The sequence below is a fragment of the Cryptotermes secundus genome, unplaced genomic scaffold (assembly GCF_002891405.2).
Source record: "Cryptotermes secundus unplaced genomic scaffold, Csec_1.0 scaffold209, whole genome shotgun sequence".
Classification (NCBI taxonomy): Eukaryota; Metazoa; Arthropoda; class Insecta; order Blattodea; family Kalotermitidae; genus Cryptotermes; species Cryptotermes secundus.
Window position 1 is genome coordinate 2114430 of NW_019727789.1, and position 25447 is coordinate 2139876.

A 25447-nucleotide genomic window follows, 5' to 3' on the forward strand; every position below is an offset into this window, starting at 1 on the left:
AACATGCACCAGTGATTACAGGTTCTATATAATTAACATTTGGTGCTACTGGATAATTCAATAGTTTAATAAGTAATAATTCTCTTTCGTAAGATACATTTTATTATGAGAGACCACATATGGTCTAATATATATAATATCAACTGCTTTTGCATTTCATTTCCTTTTAGCATCTAAACTGTGTTGAAATTACTACTACTTGCACAGACTTCCACTAGACACATCAAATAAATTTACTTTTATTTTCAATATATCCCAGAAAGACATACCTAACTAACTAAATGGAGCTGAGCCCTTCTTGAGAAGCCACCAGTTGTGCAGCTACTAAGAATTTCCAAAAATTTCATGGAACCAGGAGGTTCATTGCTGTGTTCACAAGAGTTCCTATCCTGAGCCAGATCAATCTAGTCCATGCCACCCCATCCTATCCCTCTAAGATCCAGCATAATACTATCTTCCCATCTACATCTAGGTCTTCCTAGTGGTATCTTCCCTTCTGGATTTCCCACCAAATTCCTATATATATTCCTCTTCTCCCAGGCGTGCCATATGTCCTGCCCATCTCATAAAGAAATACCTGACAAATTAATTCTTTCACATCCCTTGTGGTTAATTTCTAATTTTGAATATGCAGTATAGTTGATGATAGTTCTTCAGTTATATTTCAACATAATACATGTTAGCATTTGTACAGTACACATGGCCATTTAGATGTGACAGAAATACTAACAGAGAGAGGTGTTTGTCATTAAAAAAAATGGTATTAGTTGATTAGTTGGGGCACGTGGTAGCGTAGTTGGTTGAGGCACTATGCTACAAGCCAGAAGGTCGCGGGTTCAAGTCCCGATGAGGTCATTTGATTCTTTTCAAGTGACCTAATCCTTTCAGCAACACTGTGGCCCTGGGGTTGACTCAGCCTCTAACAGAAATGAGTACCAGGAATTAATTAAATAATTTTCCTGGGAGTAAAGCACGGCGGTGCGTAAGGGTGACAACCTTACCGCCATCTTTGAGCCGAGTGTCTAGATAACGTGGGACCCTCAATGTCTCACAACGCTATTGGCCTTCATGGCCTGTTACAGGGATAGCTTTACTTTTTACTTTACTTATTAGTTGATTATTAATTGTCAGTAGTGTACTGGCACCGATATATTCAACAGTGAATCTGTTACTATACCGACCGAGCCACCACTGCTTGTTGGCGAATTAGTGCCATCTTTACCACATACAGCGTCGTGTCGTCAGTGTAAAGAATCCCCACGGCCGTTAATTTCGGTTTTCTAGACCGGAGCCGCTATTTCCTTGAAATAGCTCCTCAGTTATCCTAATGAGGCTGAGTGTATCCCATTCCAGACCCACTACTTCCCAGAAAATCTGGCAGCGCCGGGAATCAAACCCGGACCTCTGGATCTGTAGCCAGGAACTCTGACCACTAGACCACTTAAATTAATTATAATTATTATATTTCCACATTATGTCCCTCAGGGACCATGAACTTTCACTGGTCATTCTACTTATGATGAGAATTGTGAAGAATTAATTTATGTGCACTAGCTGAGACAGCGAATTCTGGTCTTCTCTTCCTGCATTCAAAATACTCACCCCAAGTGAGGTGGACAAGCCTGTTTGCTGCAGATGAATAGCAACCAGACGGTCAATATCTTCATCAGGAGAAGCTGGCCACTCCTCAGAACTAATACTGACAGAACCTTTTCGGGCACCAGCCCCCACTATTGGAGATGGACCTGCACTTTTGCTGTGAGAAGGTAACACTACAGGAGGTATCTCATCTGTAAAGCTGGCATCACCTGTAACAAAGACACACAGTCTTTAACCACAAAGATAAAATGTTAACTATTGTGAAACAAATATTCCACCAATTTAGAAAGTTCGTCAATGCTGACACTGGATGTGTTTGTGTCAAAGGCCAAATTTTTAAGAGTATATGCCTTCCACTTCTGTGTATATATACATGTATGCATGGATGCAATTGTAAATCATAATTTAAAAAATGAAGACTTTTATATATTAAAACAAACAAAATATGAATCAACACAGAGTAATTTTGGACATTAAATAACAACAAGAAGTTCTGGGAAGAAATAACTGCCTACTTTTCTTGGATACAACATGGAACACACAGAAAATGATATGTCCTGCAATTCTTCTATTGTTCCGTGTCTATTCGTTACCACAGTAACGTTTTTACCAAGTCACTGTCTATCAATGATAAGTGTATATACATAGAGACACACAAGGATTTATGAAGTACACCGTTAAAATGGGCTCATGTGCTATATATACCAAGCTTCATGAAGATTAGTTCAGGCATTCAAAAGTTGATGGGGGGGGGATACACATACAGACACAAGCACACAGAATGGTGATCTCATTAAGCCTACTTTTTTTTTTTTCCAAAATAAGGAAAGTGGGCTAAGAGAAAAGCATATCAACAGTGCACAGTATTAGTTACATGAGTTTGGATGTTCTGAGTAGTGTGGAAAACAGGTACCAACTTTGCTGTGAGTGTCTGTACCTACCTACACGTATCATACCACACGGTGGCACATCCCAGAAGACCTTTATATAGGGTTTTCATTACAAGATTCAGCCATTACACCATAAGCCCACTTTACATTTATGTTCACAGCATCATAAATTGTAGACCCTGTATCTGTGTATTAGTTTTTAAATGTTGGTGTGATAAACTCAAGGAATTTATGATGAAGAGGACATGTATGAGAAATACATACAACATTTTAGTTACAAATTTAAAGAGAAAGGACCACTTCAGAGATGTGTAGGTGGGAGAATAATTTCAAAAAAGGTCTTAAAGAACAAGGTCTCAGAGTGTGAACTGCATTCAACTGACTCAGGATAGGGTGGAGTAGCATGTTTTTTGGGTTCCATGGAAGGTGTGTAATTTCATGACTAGCTTCATGACCATGAGCCTCTCAAGAATGACCCTAATCCATGAAGTTACTTGATTATTTTGTTTAAAGTGTATAGAACTTTTATATAACTTGCATGTTTTGTCATAAATTAATTCTTCAGGGGGGTTAAACTCATGCAGTTACAACAGAAAGTTCTCCCCATTCAAAGAATTTATGGTGGTTGCTAAACTGTTACTTTGAAGTGCAGGGGTCAACATATTTTTCCAAGATCTGAACATGCCTGTATACAAATGTACTTCAGCATGGTACTCAAAGGGTTAACAAACCCAAATGGCTTCGTTTACAAATCTCAATTAATCTACCTTCTTCACTATCATCGCCATGGACATGTTGCATTCTGATCACTGGAATCCCCACGTTTTCACAATTAACATATCGTTTTTTTATGTCTGATGACAGGTGCCTCCTTAACATCGGAACATCCTCCTCCATTTCTTGACGACTGTCTATGTTGCGGTGCCATTCTTCCTTGGCCGATAAATGGTCCTGCTTCACCACAGATGATTCAATTTTTCTTCCATCTGAATATCTCCTTTCCTTAGTTGGGGCCTGATGCATCTTCTGCACTGGCACAAGTTCCTCTCCAGCTATAGCACAGTCTTCTTCATAGTTCTCCTCTGTTCTGGGACAGATGTGAATCATTTTGACTCCACCAGTCTCATCTCTAGCTGCCTTTGGGAGACAGCAACTGCAGCACCAAACAGTGAGCCCTTGAGAGGGTTTCCTTGCCAGGACCCTTGTGAGGGACGTCAAGTAACCGCGTTCACTGAACATGATCGCTCTCTCTAGAAGGTGCAGATGTTATTTCGACCCACAAGTGAGTTCAGCGACTCCTGCAGACATAGTGGGCAATGAAACAGGTCTCTAATGAAGCCCAAGGAACAGTCATACCTTACAAGCGTCGGTAAAGCAGTTATCTGCAATCTATTACAACATAAATTGGCCTTACACCTAGTTTACGTAATAGCCTATACAAGTCTTTCATGATATTTGCAGATTAGCTAGAGTCAATTTTAGGAACCATGATAGCTCAGTTGGTATAACGACGTGCTATGGCCGAGAAATTGGGTGCAATTCCAGGTAAGGGCAAAAGACTTCTCTGTTCTCCTTATCGTAAAGACTGGCTCTGGGGCCCACCCAGCCTCCTGTTCAGTAAGTATTGGGGACTCTTTCCCAGGGGTGAAGTTGAACACCTCCATGTAGTGTGAAGGTTAAGAATACTTCCCCATACAACTTCATGGTGTGGTGTTTAATTAATTAATGCTACAGTGTTAACATCATACTACATCCACCCACCTCCCAACCTTGCAACCCAAAGCAAATAATACTGAACATGACAATAAGGCAGATCCATCCACTTCCAACACGAAGCCTGTAATTGGACATGACAAGAAACCAGTCCCATCAATCTCACAACCTTACAACCTTAGCATTTTCACACACCTAGCTTATGTGTTAAGTCAGTGTTGTGAATGAGTAAACCGTGACTTTGAGAAGGAAGATTCTAATTGACAGCTTTTACCACAACCCCTCCTCTTTTCGATGGTCGACCTGAAACCTCTCAAGGACAGGAAGCAAACTGCGTCATCGTGTCAGTTGGCATAATTACGGAATAACGCTTCCTACAGGTCAACAATTTTAATCTACAGATGGTAACAACTTGTGCCACGGTTAGAACGAGGGCCATGATCTCCCGTGAATCAAATTCGTAGCGGTTTGGTTCTTGCACAACGCTGTCGAATGATAGATTTGAATTATACACTGTAAGATGAAAATGATGACTGTGGAGGGATAACAGAAAAAGCAGCCATGACCTATTTAAAGTGACCTGTCCTAAGACAAATAAATTCAGCACAAACCTTCCATCATATATTCCTCAATCCAGGCCTCAAATCTTTGCCCATTTTTTGTTTCCATGAGTCATATTCAGATGAATGTTTTGGAAAAAGACAATGTATAACACTTATAACATGCCAATAGTTGGCCATGAGGAGTTAGCCTTCATCCAGCTCTCTTACTGGAGGACCATCGCTTGTCGACTCTCCGCGATATGATCACCTGTTTTCGCTTCAACGCATCAAATGGGGGGGGGGGGGTTACATCTTTACGTGTGTTATTTAAGGTTTGTACATTCCTGATATGACCTAATAATACATGGATCGTATATGGGAAACCCCATACAGCTGCCTTCACCATCCGCACCATCCGAGTTCAGCAGCTATGCTGAGTCTCATTTGCATACAAGTATCTTATACAGACTATATAAAAATACAGTTATTCGTTTTTAAGTAAGAGTACGTTTAGATGTCTCTCTTATCGAAAGCAACAGAACTTTTTGGTGGAAACATTAATTTTAAATTAAAAATCTTGTATAAATTTCGAGCAATATACACCTACTATTGTAACAATCATTAAGAATTCAACAAGAAGGCTCATAATTCGTTCTATGGGATTTCCTACTACATTACTAAACTTTTTTTTTATTGCTAGTGGGGTGGGACTAAGTCCCTTGTACTGCGGCCGCTTCTGGCCTATTGTACCAGCCCCAAATGATAGGTGAGGGTGATTTTGGAGCAATTGGTGGAATGAAGTTGGCAGGTGAAACCGAAGTACTCGGAGAAAACCTGCCCCAGCACCACTTTGTCCACCACAAATCCCACTTGACCAGACCCGGGATCGAACCCGGGCCGCCGCGGTGGGAAGCCAGCGACTAACCGCTTGAGCTATGGTGCGACCTCACTTTCCTACTATTAACTTTCCCTGCTTTCTCCCCATTCCTTTTCAGTCACACGTGTTATCAAACATTTCACTGGTGACGCCGACTTTAACGCATCCATCTCCCATGGATAGCACGCATAATCGTACACCGTTTCCTTTACACGGCGTACTTCCGAACTCATATTCGCATCAAAATATTATTAATACTCGTAAAACGCTCGTTCGTGTTAAAGCTCGACAATTCGTTGCCATGGTAACCCGAAATTGCGCAGTGATAATGATAAATCTCATGATCACAAAAATTGTTGTATATGTAGATCTAAGTGCAGTGCACATGCGCATGGCTTCCGATATGTTAATAGTACATTGGATTGAATTCCGACGAACCCGTAACGCCGTGGAGTGCCTATATAGATGGCTCCGTCAGCAGGCCTGGAAGAATGAGGTTAACTGAAGGACCGCTGAATGGATTTTCATCGAATCTGAAATTGGGAAGTCCTACTAAAATTTTGTCGAATCGTTCCAACTTTGGTTGACAATTTACATGAAGACCTACATACGTGCCTGCGTGTATCAGTCCTATTTCTTTATTGCTAGTGGGGTGGGACTAAGTCCCTTGTACCGAGGCCATTTCTGGCCTATTGTACCAGCCCCAGATGATAGGTGAGGGTGATTGTGGAGCGACTGGTGGAATGAAGATTGGCAGGGGTAACCGAAGTACTCAGAGAAAACCTGCCCCAGCGCCACTTTGTCCACCACAAATCCCACTTGACCAGACCCGGGATCGAAGCTGGGCCACCGCGGTAGGAAGCCAGCAACTAGGCGCTTGAGCTATGGCGCAGGTATCTATCCTAATTCCTCCTTAAATGTTTCCAACAAAAGTTGTAAATAAAGATTAAACATATTGACGTTCCCAATTAGACTCTTTCCTTACATGTCACGTGTTTTTCTAGAAAATTAAACAAGAATTAGTATGCCATGCGTATATCTCCTGACTTTTAGTATATTCAGCAATTAAGAAAGGTCTTCTGAACACACGCGAAGATTACGCAAAAATCAACGGTTTTCCAAAAGGCGCGTCCACATTACTCGTGCTCGTGCTCGTCGGGAGACTCGTCTGGCTTTTATTTGTGCTCGTAAATCTTCGTCCACACTACTTCAGTTGCTCGCCAGGCTTCGGAGCGTGAGGATCCGTATATTTACTCGTAGTGTGTATAGGCTGTAGTCGTATTTTAATATATTCGCTATGGTTTTTAAATTAAAAATTTAAAATTTGCTTGTCTCGCGACTTGTCATATCGTCGACATTACTGGCGAGCATAGCGAGTCACACGAGTAATGTGGACGCGCCTTTACACACGCGAAGAATTTCGAAGTCTCTTATTCTTGATAATAATTAAAGGAAACCATCTCCAATCTGAATTTGTAAGTCAACATGTAAATAAGTATATATATTATAATTAAAATTCCGTAAGAGTGTAAATACATGATGATTCTAAATTATCGTCGGGGTTTCCGTGGCCTATAATTTTCAAAACACCTTATGGCATATAAAAGTATAATTCATAAAGTGTTATTACATATACAATCAATATTATAGAATGCTAAACAACTTCAACATGCGCGTTTTATTTTATTGTTTCCGGATTGAAATTTATAGGACACGGGAAACCACAACAATAATTTAGAATCACACTGAACATTTTTGGAATTACATATATACGTATACTTAAAATACTCGAGTTTATAGCGATAAATACTTGAGCAAAGCCGTTACTACGAAATTTAATACAATTTCTTCTGCTGAACATATCAGTTATGTGGCCGAAGCAGAAGGGCCGTACGCTCCTCCCGGCAGATCAGGCAGATCCAAAAGGCGTTCAAAACTCGCTTTGCGTTCGCGCTGTCTAGAAACCTCTTTGTATGGGCAGAAGTGAACTGGAGCGAAACACATCTACCAACAAAAGCAGCAATACCGACACTTGACGACAGCCGTGTTGCAGATCTCAAGATCGTGTCAAGCAAGATTCCAACACTCCACTGATCCAGTTTCGAGGACGATGTCCCCTATCACGGATAAAGTGACCTTGAGTATTATGCACAAGAAAGCGAAAGGAGACAGACGCTGTCGGCAAATGAAGTTCGAAGTCACTCCACAGTACAAAACACAGCAATGAACGTCTTACTTCTGCCCTGCTACGGTGGGTTACGCCAACACAATCATACCGGAAACCCGATTAGGCTACTGTAGCCATTTCCGGTTACAGTGACGTGAGGGAAAACAATGGAGAGAGAGAGGAGAGACAAATGATATATATATGAGCATGAATAATGGAGATACTTCAGTATAATGTAACAATAACAGTATTGTGGGGATGGGGAATTACCGCTGTTGTCCTCTTATGAACCAGTGACAGGATGACGTTCTGAGCAGCATATTTTTTTATTGCTAGTGGGGTGGGACTAAGTCCCTTGTACTGCAGCCACTTTTGGCCTATTGTATCAGCCCCAGATGATAGGTGAGGGTGATTGTGGAGCAATTGGTGGAATGCAGATTGGCAGGGGAAACCGAAGTACTCGGAGAAAACCTGCCCCAGCGCCACTTTGTCCACCACAAATCCCACTTGACCAGACCGGGGTCGAACCGGAGCCACCGCGGTGGGAAGCCAGCGACTAACCGCTTGAGCTATGGCGCGGCCCTGATCAGCACATAGACATGTCACAAATATGTACGTAACTGGACCAGTAAATACAATGCACAGGAATACAATCATTTACCTCACAATCACTGAGGTCTGACTGCAAAAACGGAGCAAGTAGTCTCTCTCGATGCCTCACAGAACATTTCAATACTTCCATAAAGTTTGTTTATTCAAGGTAAAGACACTCTCCGTATGCTTAATTAAGCATTATGCTATGTGTGGGGGAGTGGGAGCATAGTTCCATGCATTCTTAATCTCGAAACTGGATGGAAATAAGTGGTCGGCTTCGCACCTCTGGGGAAAAGCCCAAGCAAGGTGATGAGAAGGCCTCAAGCCAGTCCGGAAAAAGGGAAACCTCTTGCCCCTGCCCGGAGATGAATCCCGATTCTCTGATCGTCCAGAAAGTAGCCCAATCGTTATAAGGATATTAGATCAATATAGCGACTGACTACGGGCTGGACCAAGGGGTCGGAGTTCGAGTCCCGGTGGGGGCAAGAATTTTCACTTCTTTGTGCCGTCCAAGCCGGCTCTGGGGCCCACCCAGCCTCCTATTTAATGGGTACCAAGGGCTCCTTCCCCGGGGGTAAAGCGGCCGGGGCGTGAAGTTGACCACTCATCTCCAACTAGTGCCGAAGTCAAGAAAATGTGGATCTACACATCCACTCCCCCATACACGTTCATGGCGTAGTGCTTAACTAATTAAACACAGGGACAACTTTGCCTTTATTTCTTCATTAGTTGTTAATAATAAGCAATGTATTTCTTTCATGCGGCATATGGGCAACTGGACAATCTGAATATCATACTGACAGTCCTGCCAGATCAGTACTTAAGGTTTGTATTACAGCGCTCCTCGACTTTGTCCAACGTCTAGTATTCCAGACTGAACACAGCGTTTATGAGACCGGACCTATTTCCGGCCTCCCTGTACTAAGTGTAATGTGCCACCGACAGAACACTTCATAATGTTGTACGAGCATGTCTCGTGGAAACAGTGTGGTGTTAGCTTAATTTTTTGCCCGAATACTTTAATTTTATGGTTATATTCATATCCATAAAGGTCCCAGACTCCGTCTGTATGTCTTGTAACTCCTAACCCTTCCACTGACTTTCGTTATGCTTATTTTGAATAATTAACTCTCTTGTAGCAGGACTCCAAATTGAATACTGCCACTGTCCGACACGCCAAATTATTTTGCATATGCTGTTAAATATAAAACACATAGCAACTCTTTATTACTGAGGTACATAGTTCATAAACTAACTCCGTGGTATTTAGTCCGCAAGTGAACTATACCGACCGAGCGACCGCTGCTTGTCGGGGAAGTTAGTGCCGACTTTAGCGGATAGAGGTTGTCACGTGGTCAGCGCAACGGTTTCCCACGGCCGTTAATCTCGATTTTCTAGATCTGAGCCGCTATTTCCTTGAAATAGCTCCTCAATTACCCTCATGAGGCTGGGTGGACCCCGTTCCAGACCAATAACTTCTCAGAAAATCTGGTAGCGCAGGGAATCGAAACTGGGACCACAAGATCTCTAGCCAGGAGCTCTGACCTCAAGACCACAGAATGGATATTTTTGCACGTTTTGTTTCTGCCTTAGAAAATCTGAAGAGATGTGACATCCTATATACAAACTTAAGTATATAAAGCAGATGTAGAGAATGATTTAAGAGGTATGAAAGGAGGTGAAGACAAAGAACAAATATAAGAGAAGAACGAGCATCTGCCATAAAGGAGCCCACGATTCTAAAAGAACCGTAGGGCCAAGGAGTAACTAAGTACACATAATTTACAATTTCTGTACAAACGCATTTATTTTGGTGATCAAATCAAGGATTGTGAGACGAGTGGGGAATGTAGCATGCACTAGAGACAGCAGAAATGTACACACAACTTTTTTGGGAGAGAAAAAAAAATTGAGGTGAAGATAGCACTTTGTATATAGATGACAGAAAAAAAATTTAAATGGACATTACAGAAATAGGGTGAAAAGTTATGAACTGAATTCAACTGACCCAGAATAAGGACCAGGGCTGATGTCAATACGGTAAAGAACCTTTGGATTCCACAACAAACTAACTTAGTCGAGCAGAGCCCTTCTTCAGAAGCCGCCAGTTGTGCACCTACTCAAGAATTTCCTTAAGCTTTATGGAACCCGAAGGTTCATTACGATTTTCACAAGAGTATTCCACCAGTCCCTATCCTGAGCCAGATCCATCCAGTCCATACTACACCATCATATCTCTCTAAGATCCATTTTAATATTGTCAACCCACTTACGTTTTGTTCTCCCTAATGGTTTCTTTCCTTCTGGCTTTCACGCCAATATCCCATACGCATTCCTCTTCGCCCCATTCGTGCTACATGCCCTTGTCATCTCTTCCTCCTTGACTTAATGATTCTAATTATACTTGGCGAACAGTGAAAGTTATGAAGCTCCTCATTATGCAGTTTTCTCAAACCTCCTGTCACTTCATGTCTCTTCGGTCCAAATATTCTCCTCAACACCCTGTTCTCAAACACCCTCAGTCTATGTTCCTCCCTTAATGTCACACACCAAGTTTCACGCCCATACAGAACCACAGGTAAAACTATAGTTTTGTAAATTCAGTTAAGTTTTTAGATAGCAGATAAGAAGAAAAAAATCTTCTGGACTGAATGGTGGCAAGAATTACTAGAATTCAATCTCCTCTTAATTTCCTCCTAAAACGAATTTTGATTTGTTACTGTCGTTGCAAAATATACACGTATGAACTGTGCCACATTTTCAAAGAACCTGTTAACTATTTTTATGCCACGATTTTTCCCTGCATTCTGGTGACGATACAGCAACATATACTTAGTAGTTATCTGTGAGTTTACTTTTAGACCAAGCTCCTCACTAGCGTCAAATAAAATTTCTGTTCTTCTTTATGGTATGTTTCTTACCTTCCAGTAAAATCACATAAACAGTATAGACCAGCAGCTGATTTGTCCCATTTAATTTCAATCTCAACTAGCATTATCTCATGCAAAGTTGAAAAAAAAAACGATGACCATAAAGCATCTCCTTACTTTATATCACTTTGGACAGGAAGCGCAACAGAAAAATGTTTATCTATATGCACTTTACTACATGTTTCATTTAAACACATTTTAATCAGCCTAATTACGTAGTTTCTTTGGCACCCCAACTCTTTGTGAATATTCGGATTCCATAAAAGGGGAGATTTCTTGACTGACCGAGTCACAGGAAGACTCCGATCTATGAAGTTAGTCGGATGGATAATCACAAACTGAAAAAGGGAAACTAAATTTTTACAACCCCAGTACCATCTGTCTGGAGTGTGCCAACCTGTTCTACAGGCAGTAAAACGTTTAGCGAACCGGAATTCCCCGAAAGCACATTTCACAGAGGCAACGCCCACACGCGACATAAAACTAAAAACAAAAAGAGTTTTATCTTCTGGAATATAACGCTGTGAAGTCCGTTAATGTCAACCGACGTTTCGGAGAAACACTGGCCTCATCTTCAGGATCGAAGAATAAGTCAAGCAGGAAGTCAGCGTGAAGCAGGCATCAAGCAGAGCTGCTTGCGTCCATTGACTTTCAATAGACTACACTACAGAGACCGAGGGGTCGGAGTTCAAGTCCCGATGGGTGCAAGAATTTTCAATTCTCCACGTCGTCCAGACCAACTCTGGGGTCCACCAGCCTCCTATCCAATGGGCACCGGATCTTCTTTCCCGGGGGGTAAAGCGGCCGGGGTGTGAAGCTGACCACTCACCTCCAACTAGTGCAGAGGTCAAGAAAATGTGGATCTATACATCCACTCCCCATACGCATTCATGGCGTAGTGCTTAGTTAATCACGGGGACAACTTTACTTCCTACCTCACCAATTTCAGAGGCGGCGGTATTAGTATTACTAATGGGAGGGATTCAAGAAACGTGTCGTTGAGATGACATCAGGTGGCATGATATGCATACCAAGTTTGCTAAAGATTGGATCAGGCGTTAAAAAGTTGGTGGGGATATAAACGCAGACAGCAAGGCGATCTCATAAGCCTGCATCTTTTGTTTCGAGATAAAGATTGTAGGCTATAAAAATTAGTCCCTTCTAGATTTACAGGCTGCTTGATCGGGGAAACAGTAACACACATAATGACAAGACCTGTATGCCCATTCGTAGATTTAAGCTTCGAAACTATTCGATGGAATCCGATGAAACCTGATTAGAAACCGGGCGACCCCAGTATTCTAGCAGTAAAAGATCGAAAGTACCACACGTCTAAGGGTCTGAAAGTGATGTTGGCTTCAAAATCCAAAACTGCATTTAAGAACATTAGGCCTACTTTCCGAAGCTTGGAACAAAACACTGCAGGTAGGATTTCACAGTTCCTAATGCAGTACCCACATGAAGGGGTTGCCAATTTTCTGGAGATGAAAGGATGAAATTGGGTACGATGATGACAGGTGAAGGGGGACTTTAACCGAATCGAGATGTGGCGGGGAAGGAAGGAAAATTGCCCAACGTAGATCCTGTCTCACGGAGTCCGTGGAATCACTGCAATACTATACGCTAAGTTCATGGAAACCGGTAATGCCATAAGAAGTAGAAAGGTAAAGCTATCTCTGTAACAGGCCGCGGAGGCCCATACGGTTGTGAGACATCGAGGCTCCCACATTTTCTAGATAATCGGCTCACAGTTTGCGGTGAAGTTGTCAGCCTTACACGCCGGCCACAATTTACCCCCAGAAATATTCCTGATACTCATTTCTGTCAGAGGCTGAGTGGACGCCAGGGCCATAGTGCGGCTGGAAGGATTAGGTCAATTGAAAAAAAAAAATTAAACTCATTGGGACCCGGACCCGCGACCTTCCAACTTGTAGCACAGTGCCTCAACCAACTACGCTACCGTGTGCCCCATATCGGTAGCATGGATAACGTAATATTCTTTTCCAAGAGGCCAGGCAATGGGTTCTCCGGGGGAGGGGGAGGGGGCTGCCAGAAATTTTATTTACGCGTACAGATTTAGGACGTTTACCATGTTCACGCACCGCGCTAGACCATGCGATATAGAAGAATACATTTTTTTAAACACTTCTAAATTTTGGAATTGTTCGGTACATCTCCCTTTATCAGTATTGATGTATTTCCAAAAACTTGGGGAGAGGTAGATACTTTGCACCCCACCCTTGTCTCTGCAGGCGCCACTTGTCATTAGGTTTGCAGTAGAACACAAATTTCTTACTTCCAACTGAATCCACATCAGTGTACACGTGTAAGATGGTATTCAATCCACAATACTGTTCTGTTAAGAATGTTGTATCTGGGATGTGAATCTATGAAGCCTGATAAATGGTTACCGACGTTTCGAAGGAACCTGCAGCCTCTCCACAAAACGGACATCGTACATTAAAAATACCATACAATCATGTCGCTGATGTTGCTTTATTAATAATTATTGTTTAGATGAATTTTATTAGTCGAAATTATATTTATCGAGTTTCTTTAATTTTTACTAAGAATCTATTTTCTTTGCTGTTAAATTGATTTCTATTAGGATGATTAATTTATTGAGAAGTTACTGCATTAAATATCACATTCATTATTATAAATTCCTGCTTGTTTGAATGCAACTAATGCTTAAAGAGACAGCAGGTACCTCCGAAATGTCGGTACCTATCCACCAAACCAACGTCGCATTCCAGAAGACAGTGATCTTCACAGTCGCTGCCGTGAGAACCTCAGTCCTCACTATTCTACTAGGCTGCGCGGAAGCTGCTGAATTGTGACTGCGCACTGAACCTAATCGAATTCACTTTCGAGCTGTCTGTGGGAGGAAATCTAGGTCAGTTTGCTGCTATCTGCATACGAGAGCCGTTTAGTGCACATAATTTAAAGTGATCATATTATGAAATAAATACAAACAATTGACATTTATAAAAGATAAAACAACTCCGTCCAGTGTGACGGAGTTGTTCTATCTTTTATAATATTGTTAGTGTGACGGACCAGAATGAAACAAATAAAAATTAATCGACATTTAATAATCCATCTTTACTAAAAAGAAAACAATGAGGGACGCGGTAGCGTAGTTGGTTTATGCACTATGCTACAAACCGCGGGTTCGAGTCCCAATGAGTTTTTTTTAATTTACATAATCATTCCAGCCGCACTATTAACCAGGGATCTACTCAGCCTCTAACAGAAATGAGTGCCAGGAATCTTCCTGGAGACTAAAGGGCGGCCGGCGCGTAAGGCTCACAACCTCACCGACATCTGCGAGCCGATTGTCTAGAGAAAACGTGGGAGCCTCGACGTCCCACAATCCTATGGAACCCCACGGCCTCTTCCATGGATAGCTTTACCTCTTTTTCTTACCTTACCGACTAAGAATGGAAAGTGAGGTCAGGACGGCCAGCAACGAGCAGAACTGAAGAAATCATTGTAAAAGTTCGTCAAATTTTGCGTAAAAATCGTCGGTTGACTGTCACGGGCATAGCAGAAAAAGTGAATATCGAAGGAGAAACAGTTAAGAAAATCTTAACTGAAGCTCTTGATATGAGGAAGGTGTGTACAAAAATGGTCCCAAAGGACCTGCTCACACGGAACTGCCTGTGAGGAAGTCTTTAGCTAATAAACAAATAACTGTGCTGGAACACCCTCATTAGTCACGGGATCTAGCCCCCAGTGACATTTTTCTGTTCCCGAATATCAAGGAAATATTGAAAGGAAGGCATTTTGATGACACTGATGACATCAGGAGTAATACGACGGCAGTTCTGAAGGCCATTCCACAAAACCAGTTCCAGAATTGTTTTGAAGGGTGGACTAGACGCTGGCGTCGGTGCATAGCTTCCCAAGGGGAGTGCTTTGAAGGCGACCATAGTGATATTCAGCAATGGGGTATGTAGCACTTTTACCGCGATGAGTTCCCGAACTTTATTGTCAGACAATGTCAAAAGTTAAGTTCTCCCATATCTATGGCGAAGCTCTTACTATTTCCTCTTCCGCTACCGACATCAAAAATCCCTGTTCTGCTTTCTCCCACTTACTTTCTAAGCTCCTTCCCGCCCTCTCACGTAAGCCAGAGGACACCCCAAAGTAACGGAGCTGCATACGTATAATTTCCGCGCTCTGCACACTGGGCGTCGCTCATATCAGCCAAGTTACACGACCAAAACTCAAGGTCGGTTATTTCCACATTCTTCTCGGTCCTTCAAAACCAGCAAGTCACCCCGACAGACAGACCTACATTACGAAGCTGTGCCTTAAACTTCCGAAAGACCGAAATACAGACAACCTTTTACAACCCCACCTCATCACGGACTTGGCATGAAACCCGTCATGCACCGGGGGCGCTAACACTTGGCATACATTTCTACTGACACTTCACTTCAGTGCACTTATTCCTAAACGTATCAATGACGTAACTAAGCCAAAAGTAACTCAGCTACTCAATCAATTTCCAGCATTTTATGGAGACCGAGGGTTCATGACCGTGTTCACAAGAGCCCTCCAATGGTCCATATCCTCAGCCAGATCAATCAAGTCCGCACCACTAGATCCTATTTCTCTAAGATCCATTTTAATACTATCCACCACTTACGACAAGGTCTATGTAGTAGCCCTTTTGTTGCGGATTTCCCACCAAAATTCCATAGGTATTCCCCTTATACCTATGCGTGCTACATGTTTTGACAATTTAATCTCCTTTTACTTTATCATCACAGTTATATGTGGCGAAAAGTACAAGTTTTGAAGCTCCTCATTATGAAAGCCAACGAAACATGTACAAAAAATGCGCTGTTATTAGTCTGCATTATTTCATTTCTACGTAGACTTGTAAGCAGCCCAGGAACCCAACAGCGTCCCAAAACCTGCAGTTTCCTAATAAATTAATACAAATTACATGAAGACAAATGCTACTAACTACAGCGCAAGGCCGCGCCATAGCTCAAGCGGTTATTCGCTGGCTTCACACCGCGGCGGCCCGGCTTCGATCCCAGGTCTGGTCAAGTGGGATTTGTGGTGGACATAGTGGCGCTGGGGCAGATTTTCTCCGAGTAATTCTGTTTCCCGTGCCAATCTTTATTCCATCAATTGCTCCACAATCATCTTCACCTAACATCTGGGGCTGGTAGAATAGGCCAGAAGTGACCGCAGTACAAGGGACTTGAATGTATGAGGGGTAGGCCTTCTTGGCCCTTGCACCGCGACCTACAGTGGTATATTGTGCTTTACAAGGGACTTAGTCCAACCTCACTAGCAATTAAAAAAACTACAGCGCATCATTGGTTACTTTCAATTTCGTACCTGCGCCTACCCGAGGGGGTGTTCTGCCAGGCCGGGAATGGTTCAACGGAGTACTTTCTTTCAATATTTTCAATAAGCAGAATAAACCTTTACTGCTGCAAAATAGCCTTAAGTAATCGTCTTAAGTTCCTTTGGAAGAACACAGCTCCGAGAGCCGGATTCGGCCCGCGGGCCGTAGTTTACCAAACCATGTCCTAGATGCCCCTATTTGTCAAACTCTTAATATTTCACTAACAGCAAAGTTGACCCCAAGCTTAAATTGTGTATTAAGTTGTGGAGACGTATGGGGAACTGGAAGTATAGCTCCACACATACTAACACCTGCACCCTACATTTATCTTCAGGCTCCGGCCGCTTTACCCTCGGGGAATCAGCCCCGGTATCAATTAAATAGGAAGCTGGATGGCTACCAGAGCCGGTATGGATAATGTGGACAGAGAAAAATCTCTTTCCTACACTGAGAATCGTTCCTTCAATCGTCGGACACTCAGCCTGCCTCTGTGCCGACTGAGACATTTGAATGGAATGAAAATATCCGGAAATGTTGCAGTTTGGAATACTGGAACGATAGACAACGCGTAAAACATCCGTCAAATGTGATGTCATGCACAACCGTCAGAAACCGTCAGACCCCCAATCGAGACAGCGTTCTTCTCTTCGGAAGCAGATCAGGGTTTCAGGCTAACAGTGCAGGCCTATGCAAAGAGGCACGCTGACACAAGAACGCGTATATGTAGTTGTTTTTCTCTTTTGGAATACGAAAATAATTTTAAAAAATACATGCAATTTATTTCCGAGTCGATTCTTAAGTGTTCTGACGATGCTGTGTTACACTCCGGATTACTGACATATTTTTTTACTCTGTCTTCCGATGTTCGACAAAAACTGACTGAAGGCAGCGCTTTCTAGCAGACCTAACAGATTCGATGCCGCCACAATTTCACCTGAGGATAGAAACAGATTCAGTTACCGAAACATTGCTGCGTTCCTTAGAATACCGGACGACGGGTAAAGTCCAAAAACTCAGCAAACGCAAGTTTACTTTTAATCTCCTATTAAATCTCCAAATGCATATTTTAGTAACTGCCCAACATTGACGAATCGGCATAGCTCAGTCAGTACAGGGATGCGCTACGGGCTGGAAGACCGGGGTTCGATTCCCGGCAGGGAAAAGACATTTTGTTCAGATCGACTCTGAGGCCCTTCCAGCCTCCTATCTAATGGGGACAGGAGGTTCCTTTTCTGGAGGTAACGCGGCCGGAGCGTGAAGCTGAACACTCACCATCTAGTGCCGAGGTAACAAATGATGGAGCTATACCTCCGCTTCCCCACGTTTTCATGGCACAGAGCTTATTTAACTAAGAACATGGATAACTTTACCTTTTATCTTTATCTCAAACTTCATAAAAAAAACCCCATCCAGTGATTGAGGTGAGCTCTTTCTAAGGGATCCAGCAGACTAGGTATCACCCCCATAAACTGAGGACGGAAACAAATCCAGTTTCCGAAACGTTGCTTTCTATTTTCTAGTGGGAAAGCCGGAAGGAAAGAGGCCAGTAGGAAGATACAGATGTACGAGTAGGTGGGTGGACAATATTAAAATGGATCTTAGAGACACAGGATGGGATGGATTGGATTGATGTCGCTCAGGATAGGGACCAGTGGACGGCTCTTGTGAACACACTAATGAACTTTAGGGTTCTATAAAATGCTTGGAAATTGAGTAGCTGCACAATCGGCAGCTTCTCAAGAAGGGATCAGCTCCGTGAGTGAGTACGAATACAGGATGATGGACAAAGTCCAAAAAAAAAAAAAAGTAATTCTGGGTGTTTTACACCATCGCCAGAACCGTTTAGAACCTACCAGCGGGTTATGGATTCGTTTCATGCGTACAGAAAAACGAGGTGATTCTAATAGGCGTTCCCGAAGGGTTACGAACGCGTTATCGGGGGCGGGTTAAACAACAAGGAATAGAAGACGATGTGATCACGTATATTGAGGTACTTCTCCACTTCTCCGCAACCGGCAGAACAAAACCCCCAACCACGGCAGACGTCCCTTGGGCTTCAACCATCGGACGTTTTTGTGTTCACTGCGGTAAGCAAGTTCATGTCCCGTTAGAAGCTCCCTGCATGACTGTATTACGTCCGATAGTGAGAGTACAGCGTGACGTCCTACAAGACACTATATCCGTGATTAGTGACAGACCTTACAAATAATATACTAACCATGATTCACTACGTGTATGAAAGGCTGATCAGATATACAGACGCCTATGTTCCGCATCAAGTAAGGTTAAGTGGGTGAGGGCTTATTGAAATTGAATTACGCACTCCTCGGCCAAAGTTTAGAAGGGAAGGGGAGGAGGGAGGGCAATACAGTTGTGATCCTGGCAATGAGAAACCCATGCTGTCACTTTCCTACTCAGTAACTTACTGCGACCTTTAACTCAACTCTGTGACGCCGGTGACTCCTGGCAGTTTTTCATTTTAGTGATTGCCGATCATAGCGGCCGTGCGGTCTAAGGCATGAACTGTCTTCGCCCGCAGGAATACTGGGATCGTGGGTTCGAATTCTACTCGAGGCATTGATGTCTATGTGCGTTTATTCTGTTCGTGTTGTTCTGTGTGTAGGTAGAGGTCTTGAGACGGGCTGATCCCCCGTCCAAGGAGTCATATCCACTGTATAGATTAAGAAACTGTAAAAGCGGCCAAGGTCCACAAGGGCTGTAGAGCCATATACAGAGTAACAGCTTATAAACCATTAAAACTACTGAACTGGGTAATTAATCGCAAATTCTGAATTCAATGTCATCTTACTTAATCCGTTCCTCTTATGCCTTTACGGTGTTGAGACTGTTTCTTTTTATTTTGATCATTTTACAGACGGTAGGACTCCTTGGACGAGTGATCAGCTCGTCGCAAGGCGTCTACCTAAACACAGGACAACACAAACAGAATAAACACATACACATACGGATTTTTAATTCGCTTAGTGGGGGGGTGGAGTCCAAATGGGTCCACTCAGCACGGCGGCCACTGATTGGTCTATTGTAGCCTGCCCCGGGTGATTACGATGATGGAGAATTTGGTGGAATGAAGATTGGCAGGGGAAACCGAAGTACCGCCACTTTGTCCACCACAAATCCCACTTGACCAGACCCAGGATCGAACCCGGGCCGCCGCGGTGGGAAGCCAGCGACTAACCGCTTGAGCTATGGCGCGGCCCTTACACATACCAAACATCCATGCCTTGTGTGGGATTCGAACCCACGATCCCGACTTCCGAGCGAGGGAAGACAGTGCATGCCTTAGACCGCGCGGCTACCGTGACCGGTCAGTGTCATTTTATGAAGTTCAAATTCGACCATCCCTTCATAAGTCTGAACTGCGAATCTCTTTGCAAATCTTACAAACTGAGTAACTACTTGCAATTTTTGTTAACTCGGCAACTCATTACAATTTCACACCTCTGGCATTCCTTGCAACTTAGTTCCCTGTCGTTACAGTTTCTCATGAGAATAAATAGGTAAGAGGGACATTATAATTGAACCTAGGAGCCATCAATATCATCATCGGATTCTTCCTGAAGGTAAAGGGCAGACGGCGCTAATTGTGAACCGATTTGCTAGAAAATGTGGGAGCCTCGACGTCTCACAATCCTATTGGCCTCCACGACCTATTACAGGGATACCTTTACCTTTTTATTAATGTATGTATGTGCGTGTGCACATTTCTTCTCATTGCATCACGGTTGGCATGACTGCATCAGTTGAATGGTTACTGTCTAATGATAACACGTTGTCTTGTTTGTCTTTGAGTGTATGCATTTGTTCTGTCTCACAACTGGCCTTTGGGCTGTTGAGTATACACTGAAATAAATAACTGAACTGAATTGAATTATGCCATTTAAAGTAAATTTTGTCCAGCCATTAAAGCGTAAAGCGGATACTGAGATAGGGCTCCGGATATCGTTGAATCAATACGTAGATGGAGGTGACCGGTGAGGATCACGATCCGCCCGCTGTATCCCTACGAAATTCCTCGATATCCACTGAAATGGAAGCTTCCCGGGCCGATCAGTTTATGAAGGAGAATATAAACACCTCCCCGCCTATCGAGGTCCTCGACTGCGGTTTTCTTTTACTTATTGTTACCTATTATCTGCTATTAATTTCCCGCTTATTCGTCATATCATACGCAACTGGAGCTGGTCACGGTAGCCGAGCGGTCTAAGGCTTGTACTGTCTTCGACTGCTCGGAAGCCGGGATCGTGGGTTCGAATCCCACACAAGGCATGAATGTTTGGTGTGTGTATAAGTTTATTCTGTGAAGAAGGCAGTCTTCTGGGATTTGGCACCGTGTATAAGTGGTGTTAACCGACGTTTCGGAGGAACGTATCGCCTCCATCTTCAGGGTAGAAGAAAAAGTATAAGAAATCTGCAAGCGACAAGACCGTGAGAACGGTATTTACCGCTTGCAGATTTCTTATACTTTTTCTTCTACCCTGAAGATGGAGGCGATACGTTCCTCCGAAACGTCGGTTAACACCACTTATACACGGTGCCAAATCCCAGAAGACTGCCTTCTTCACAGAATAANCTGGGGTCGCAAAGTCTACAGTATCGGAAGATAGTGATACTACGGCTTCCCACGTCCAGGTTCCGGAAACACGTGGGACAGCGAGCCCCTCGGCGGAGTTAATCCGCCTAACGGACTGCAGCACGAGAACGTACCACTGTTCTTGGGTGTGACATCATTCGTCTATGTTGTTGGCGAGCCTATGCTTCTCATTACAGAGAATAGCCACTGCTTTTGGTTCACTAATGTTTATTAGTGATGACGATGAACAAAGAAGATAAGACGACCATTACTGGGCCTCTAGAGATTGTGGGCGGTGCTATGAATGTTTGCCCCTCCTACAGAAGGATCATGTTCCTGACCGCCAGCCAGGAGTAAGCACCAGGAATTACTAGCTGGCTCAAAAACATCACCCAGTCTACAGACATGGAGGGACTAAACGGAACGACGAATGTGTCGGATAACAGAGCATGCGCAATGCGAATCTTCTTCATTGCTACTACAACCAAACCACGAGAATCCTTAATGCTCGCGAATTGTACTTCTTTCTTTTAGGCAACACTGGATACAAAGAGCGCGTAAGGCTGACAAACTTACTGCCATCTGTGAGCCGATTGTGTAGATGATGTGGGAGCCTCAATATCTCATCCCTATGGGCCTCCATGGCCTGTTATAGTGACAGTTTTACTTTACCTGGATACAAAGAACCCTCAAAATGAATTATAAATAAATCAGGAATTCAAGACGACTCAGTGTCGCAGCTCAATGGTAGCAATTAGGTGGGTTAAGGATTCGACTCTCGACAGGGATAACGAATAATGTCCTTTGTGGGTTTCCTCAGTCATTTAAAATTGTATCCATAAAATGAAATTGATGTACCATAAAATATTTACGTATATTTTACTGCACAGACACGTGCAAACACTGGTGCAGTTGAGGCTCTCTAAGCCTTGACAGTTTCATTGGCGGTTTGCGTGAGAGAAGACTCATCTCCTTGGTCACTATGTCAGTGTCCATTGTTCCTTTCGTGCCCACGCTTACGTGTAATAGACAAGGCACAGGTTGGGAACTCTGTGACGCAATAGAGAGACCGCACTTTTATGTGAGCTTCCTTAAATTCACTGCAACGAACACAAGGTTTTCGTCCGTTTTAGTAATACTGTGACATGACGCCCGAAGGCCAGAACAGTGAAGCCAGAACCGACGTTCATTGCTAGGCAAAGACTCAGGAAACATATTCCCTCGACAACAAACACGAAAGCAAAAATCAAGTAACTTCCATTGCTATGCAACGGTGCTGTAAACACGCCTTCCCAACAATAGCTAGGCCGTGTTTTCTGCATGATCCGTGCAAAGTGGTTATAAAGAAGAGTTCACTGGAGGTGGGGACGAATACCTCCAATTTGACCCTGCCAGTCGTAGGACGCGACGAAAAGGAAAGTCTCAAGTTTGAGACAGTAAAATATGGTCGCGAGTTCCAAGGGACTCGGACCCAAGAAAGACTGCGCTGGCAAGGGCCAGAAGCATATACAAAAGACAGACGCGTCCTCTCGTCAGAGAGGGCGTCCCACAAAAACAAGACCGCAACTGTCAAACAGTAATAAATAACTGGTCATGAGCCCCAGGTGGGACTCGATACCAAGACTTACTGATTGACTGACCGTCAATCGCAATGTGACTTTGACGACGCTTCAGTCGGTTGTTGTCGAGAACTGGGTCGAGTCCTGGAGATTGCAGTCTAAGGAAAGGACAAGATTGTGACAAGAATAATTCAAGTGCGATTTGAAGTTAGAGTCAGACTGTAATAAATCCGTTGCCAGGATACGACTAGTGAAGACTGAGAACCCTAGTGCGTGTCCAACGGTGAACTAGAAAGTGTGTGGAACAGCTGTAGCGCTGTATTGCCTGTAGTCTCGAGTTGTGTGTATAAGGTGTCAATAAATCTAATTATCCAATCCAAAACCCGTCTTATAAACCACGAACAAGAGCCACACCAACGCGTGACAATATTGTGGCATGTAAACCCGTTGCTGGGCAACGACCGCGAGATAAGCAAAAATACAACAGCCGTTACTGAGTAACGACTTCGCAAACGAGCAACAATTGGAAACAGCAAAAGGGAAACGGTGTTTTCTGTGCGAATCGTGCGAGATATTATAAAGAGGTGAGTCAGTTGTGGGACGGTCGATAGCCGGTAAAAACGTAAGCATAGAAGCAAAAGGCATTGCTGACATCCGTCACCAGGCAACGACTGGTGAAGACACAGCAGACTGAGAAGACTTATTACGTGCTGTAATGAATCGTGAAATGTATGAATTAACGGTAGTTCTACAATTATTTGTCACGGATATGTAAGAGTTCAATAAATCCAATTACCAATCCGAACACCGACTATAGTCACTTACACAAGTGATAATATAAAGACTGTCAAATCTTACATGTATTGCTTTTGTTCCCTGACCTAACATTTAACTTATTCTTCGCCACTAATTGTAACCTGTGTTGGAACTGAACTGGGTAAGTACCCAGCTGTCACGGTAGCCGAGCGGTCTAAGGCGTGCACTGTCTTCGCTCCCTCGGAAGCCGAGATCGTGGGTTCGAATCCCACTCAGGGCATGGATGTTTGTGTGCGTTTTTCTGTGTTTGTCTACAGGTAGAGGCCTTGCGACGAGCTGATCACTCGCCCAAGGAGTCTTACCGTATGTGTAAGATCTAGAAAAACCGAAGTGAACGGAGTTCATGGAGGTAGGCCTAGGCCCACTTGGCCTGTAGTGCCAAGGAAAAAAAAAAAGTACCCAGCTGCCGATCACGGCAGCCGGGCGGTCTAAGGCATGTACTGCCTTCGCTCGCTAGGAAGCCGGGAGAGCGGGTTAGAATCCCACACAAAGCATGGGTGTTTCGTATGTGTTCATTCTGTGTTTGTGTTGTCCTGTGTTTAGGTAGAGGCCTGGCGACGAGCTGTGCTGTAGAGGGTGTGACAAAAAAGTATCCAGCTAATCCACAACTGGATGATCGTTAAGATCGATTACCGACCATTATTCAATTAAAGCAAGGAGAGATGTAGAAATAAGGAATGGAAATCATAACAATTCATAAACGTTTCTATGGCGACGTTACTAATCGCACGGTATTCCGGATCGATTAATCACTTGTCAAACTGTCAATAACAGGTTTCGGTTGAAGTCCCGGAGAAACAGTTGGCCGCGTTAAAATCTGGTTCGAAGCGATGACCTATCAGAAACAAGGCCGACAGCAGCGCAGGTTATATGTATTCGACATAGATTACCTCAGAAATTCTGTGAAAGTTACACGATTTGAACGAAATGTGAGGCGTAAATGCCATCTTAGAAACATTGTATGAAGCTTATAAGCATATTGCCGTGAATCTTCAGCCAATGGACGGAGCCAATATGTACAATTTCTGCGATAGTACTAGGCTGCCTGCCGCCTTAAGCGGCGACGGGGGTGTGGGGGGGGGGTTAGAAAACTCACGTATTGACTTACGTTTAAGACATTCAAAATTAGTTTCACTGATAACCCTAGAGAATTAAGGATAAAATTATTACTAAATAAACTTCTAATTTTTACATTATTCGCCAGCGAGCCGATCACAGCGGCCGCGCGCTCTAAGGCAAGAAGCGTCTTCGTCCTCTCGAACATTGGGATCGTGGGTTTGTATCCCACTAGAGGCATGGATGTTTGTGTGCGTTTATACTGTGTGTAGGTAGCGGCCTTGCGAGGAGCTGATCCCCCATCCAAGGAGTTCTACCGAATGTGTGTAGATTAACTGAAAAATCGGCCCATGCCTCGAGTGAGATTCCAACTCTCGATCCCAGTGTTCGGGTGGGGGAAGACGGTTCATGCCTTAGACCAGTGTTTCTCAATCGCCGGGCCCTGGCATCAACTATACCGGGCCCGCGTCTTATAGAAAAAGAATTCACCGGGCCGTGGTTTGACAAACATTCAGAACCACTGCCTTAGACGGCGCGGCCACTGTGATCACCACGGACGTGGCATGAAAATGCTAAATATTAGCCGTGCCTCAAATACTACTGCAGACCTTGTCAGTGAGAATGACTGTTCAGCTGACGTTTGTGGCAGTACCATTTGAAAGAGAAGGATTCTGCAAACTGGCACGGTTAAGTGCTGGATCTGGGGTTCTCAGAACGCAGTTCTCAGAACTGCGTGTGA

The 25447-nt window shown here is 43.5% G+C and overlaps 1 protein-coding gene across 4 annotated transcripts in view; it reads right to left on the reverse strand.

The window, feature by feature from the left end:
• Positions 1-25447, reverse strand: part of LOC111864960 — a 239888-nt gene that overhangs the window by 13619 nt on the left and 200822 nt on the right. For all 4 annotated transcript variants that reach the window (XM_033751637.1, XM_023852608.2, XM_023852605.2 and 1 more), the window contains one exon: positions 1603-1808. In XM_033751637.1, the coding sequence (XP_033607528.1) occupies positions 1603-1808 (206 nt within the window). The remainder of the gene's footprint in view (positions 1-1602; positions 1809-25447) is intronic.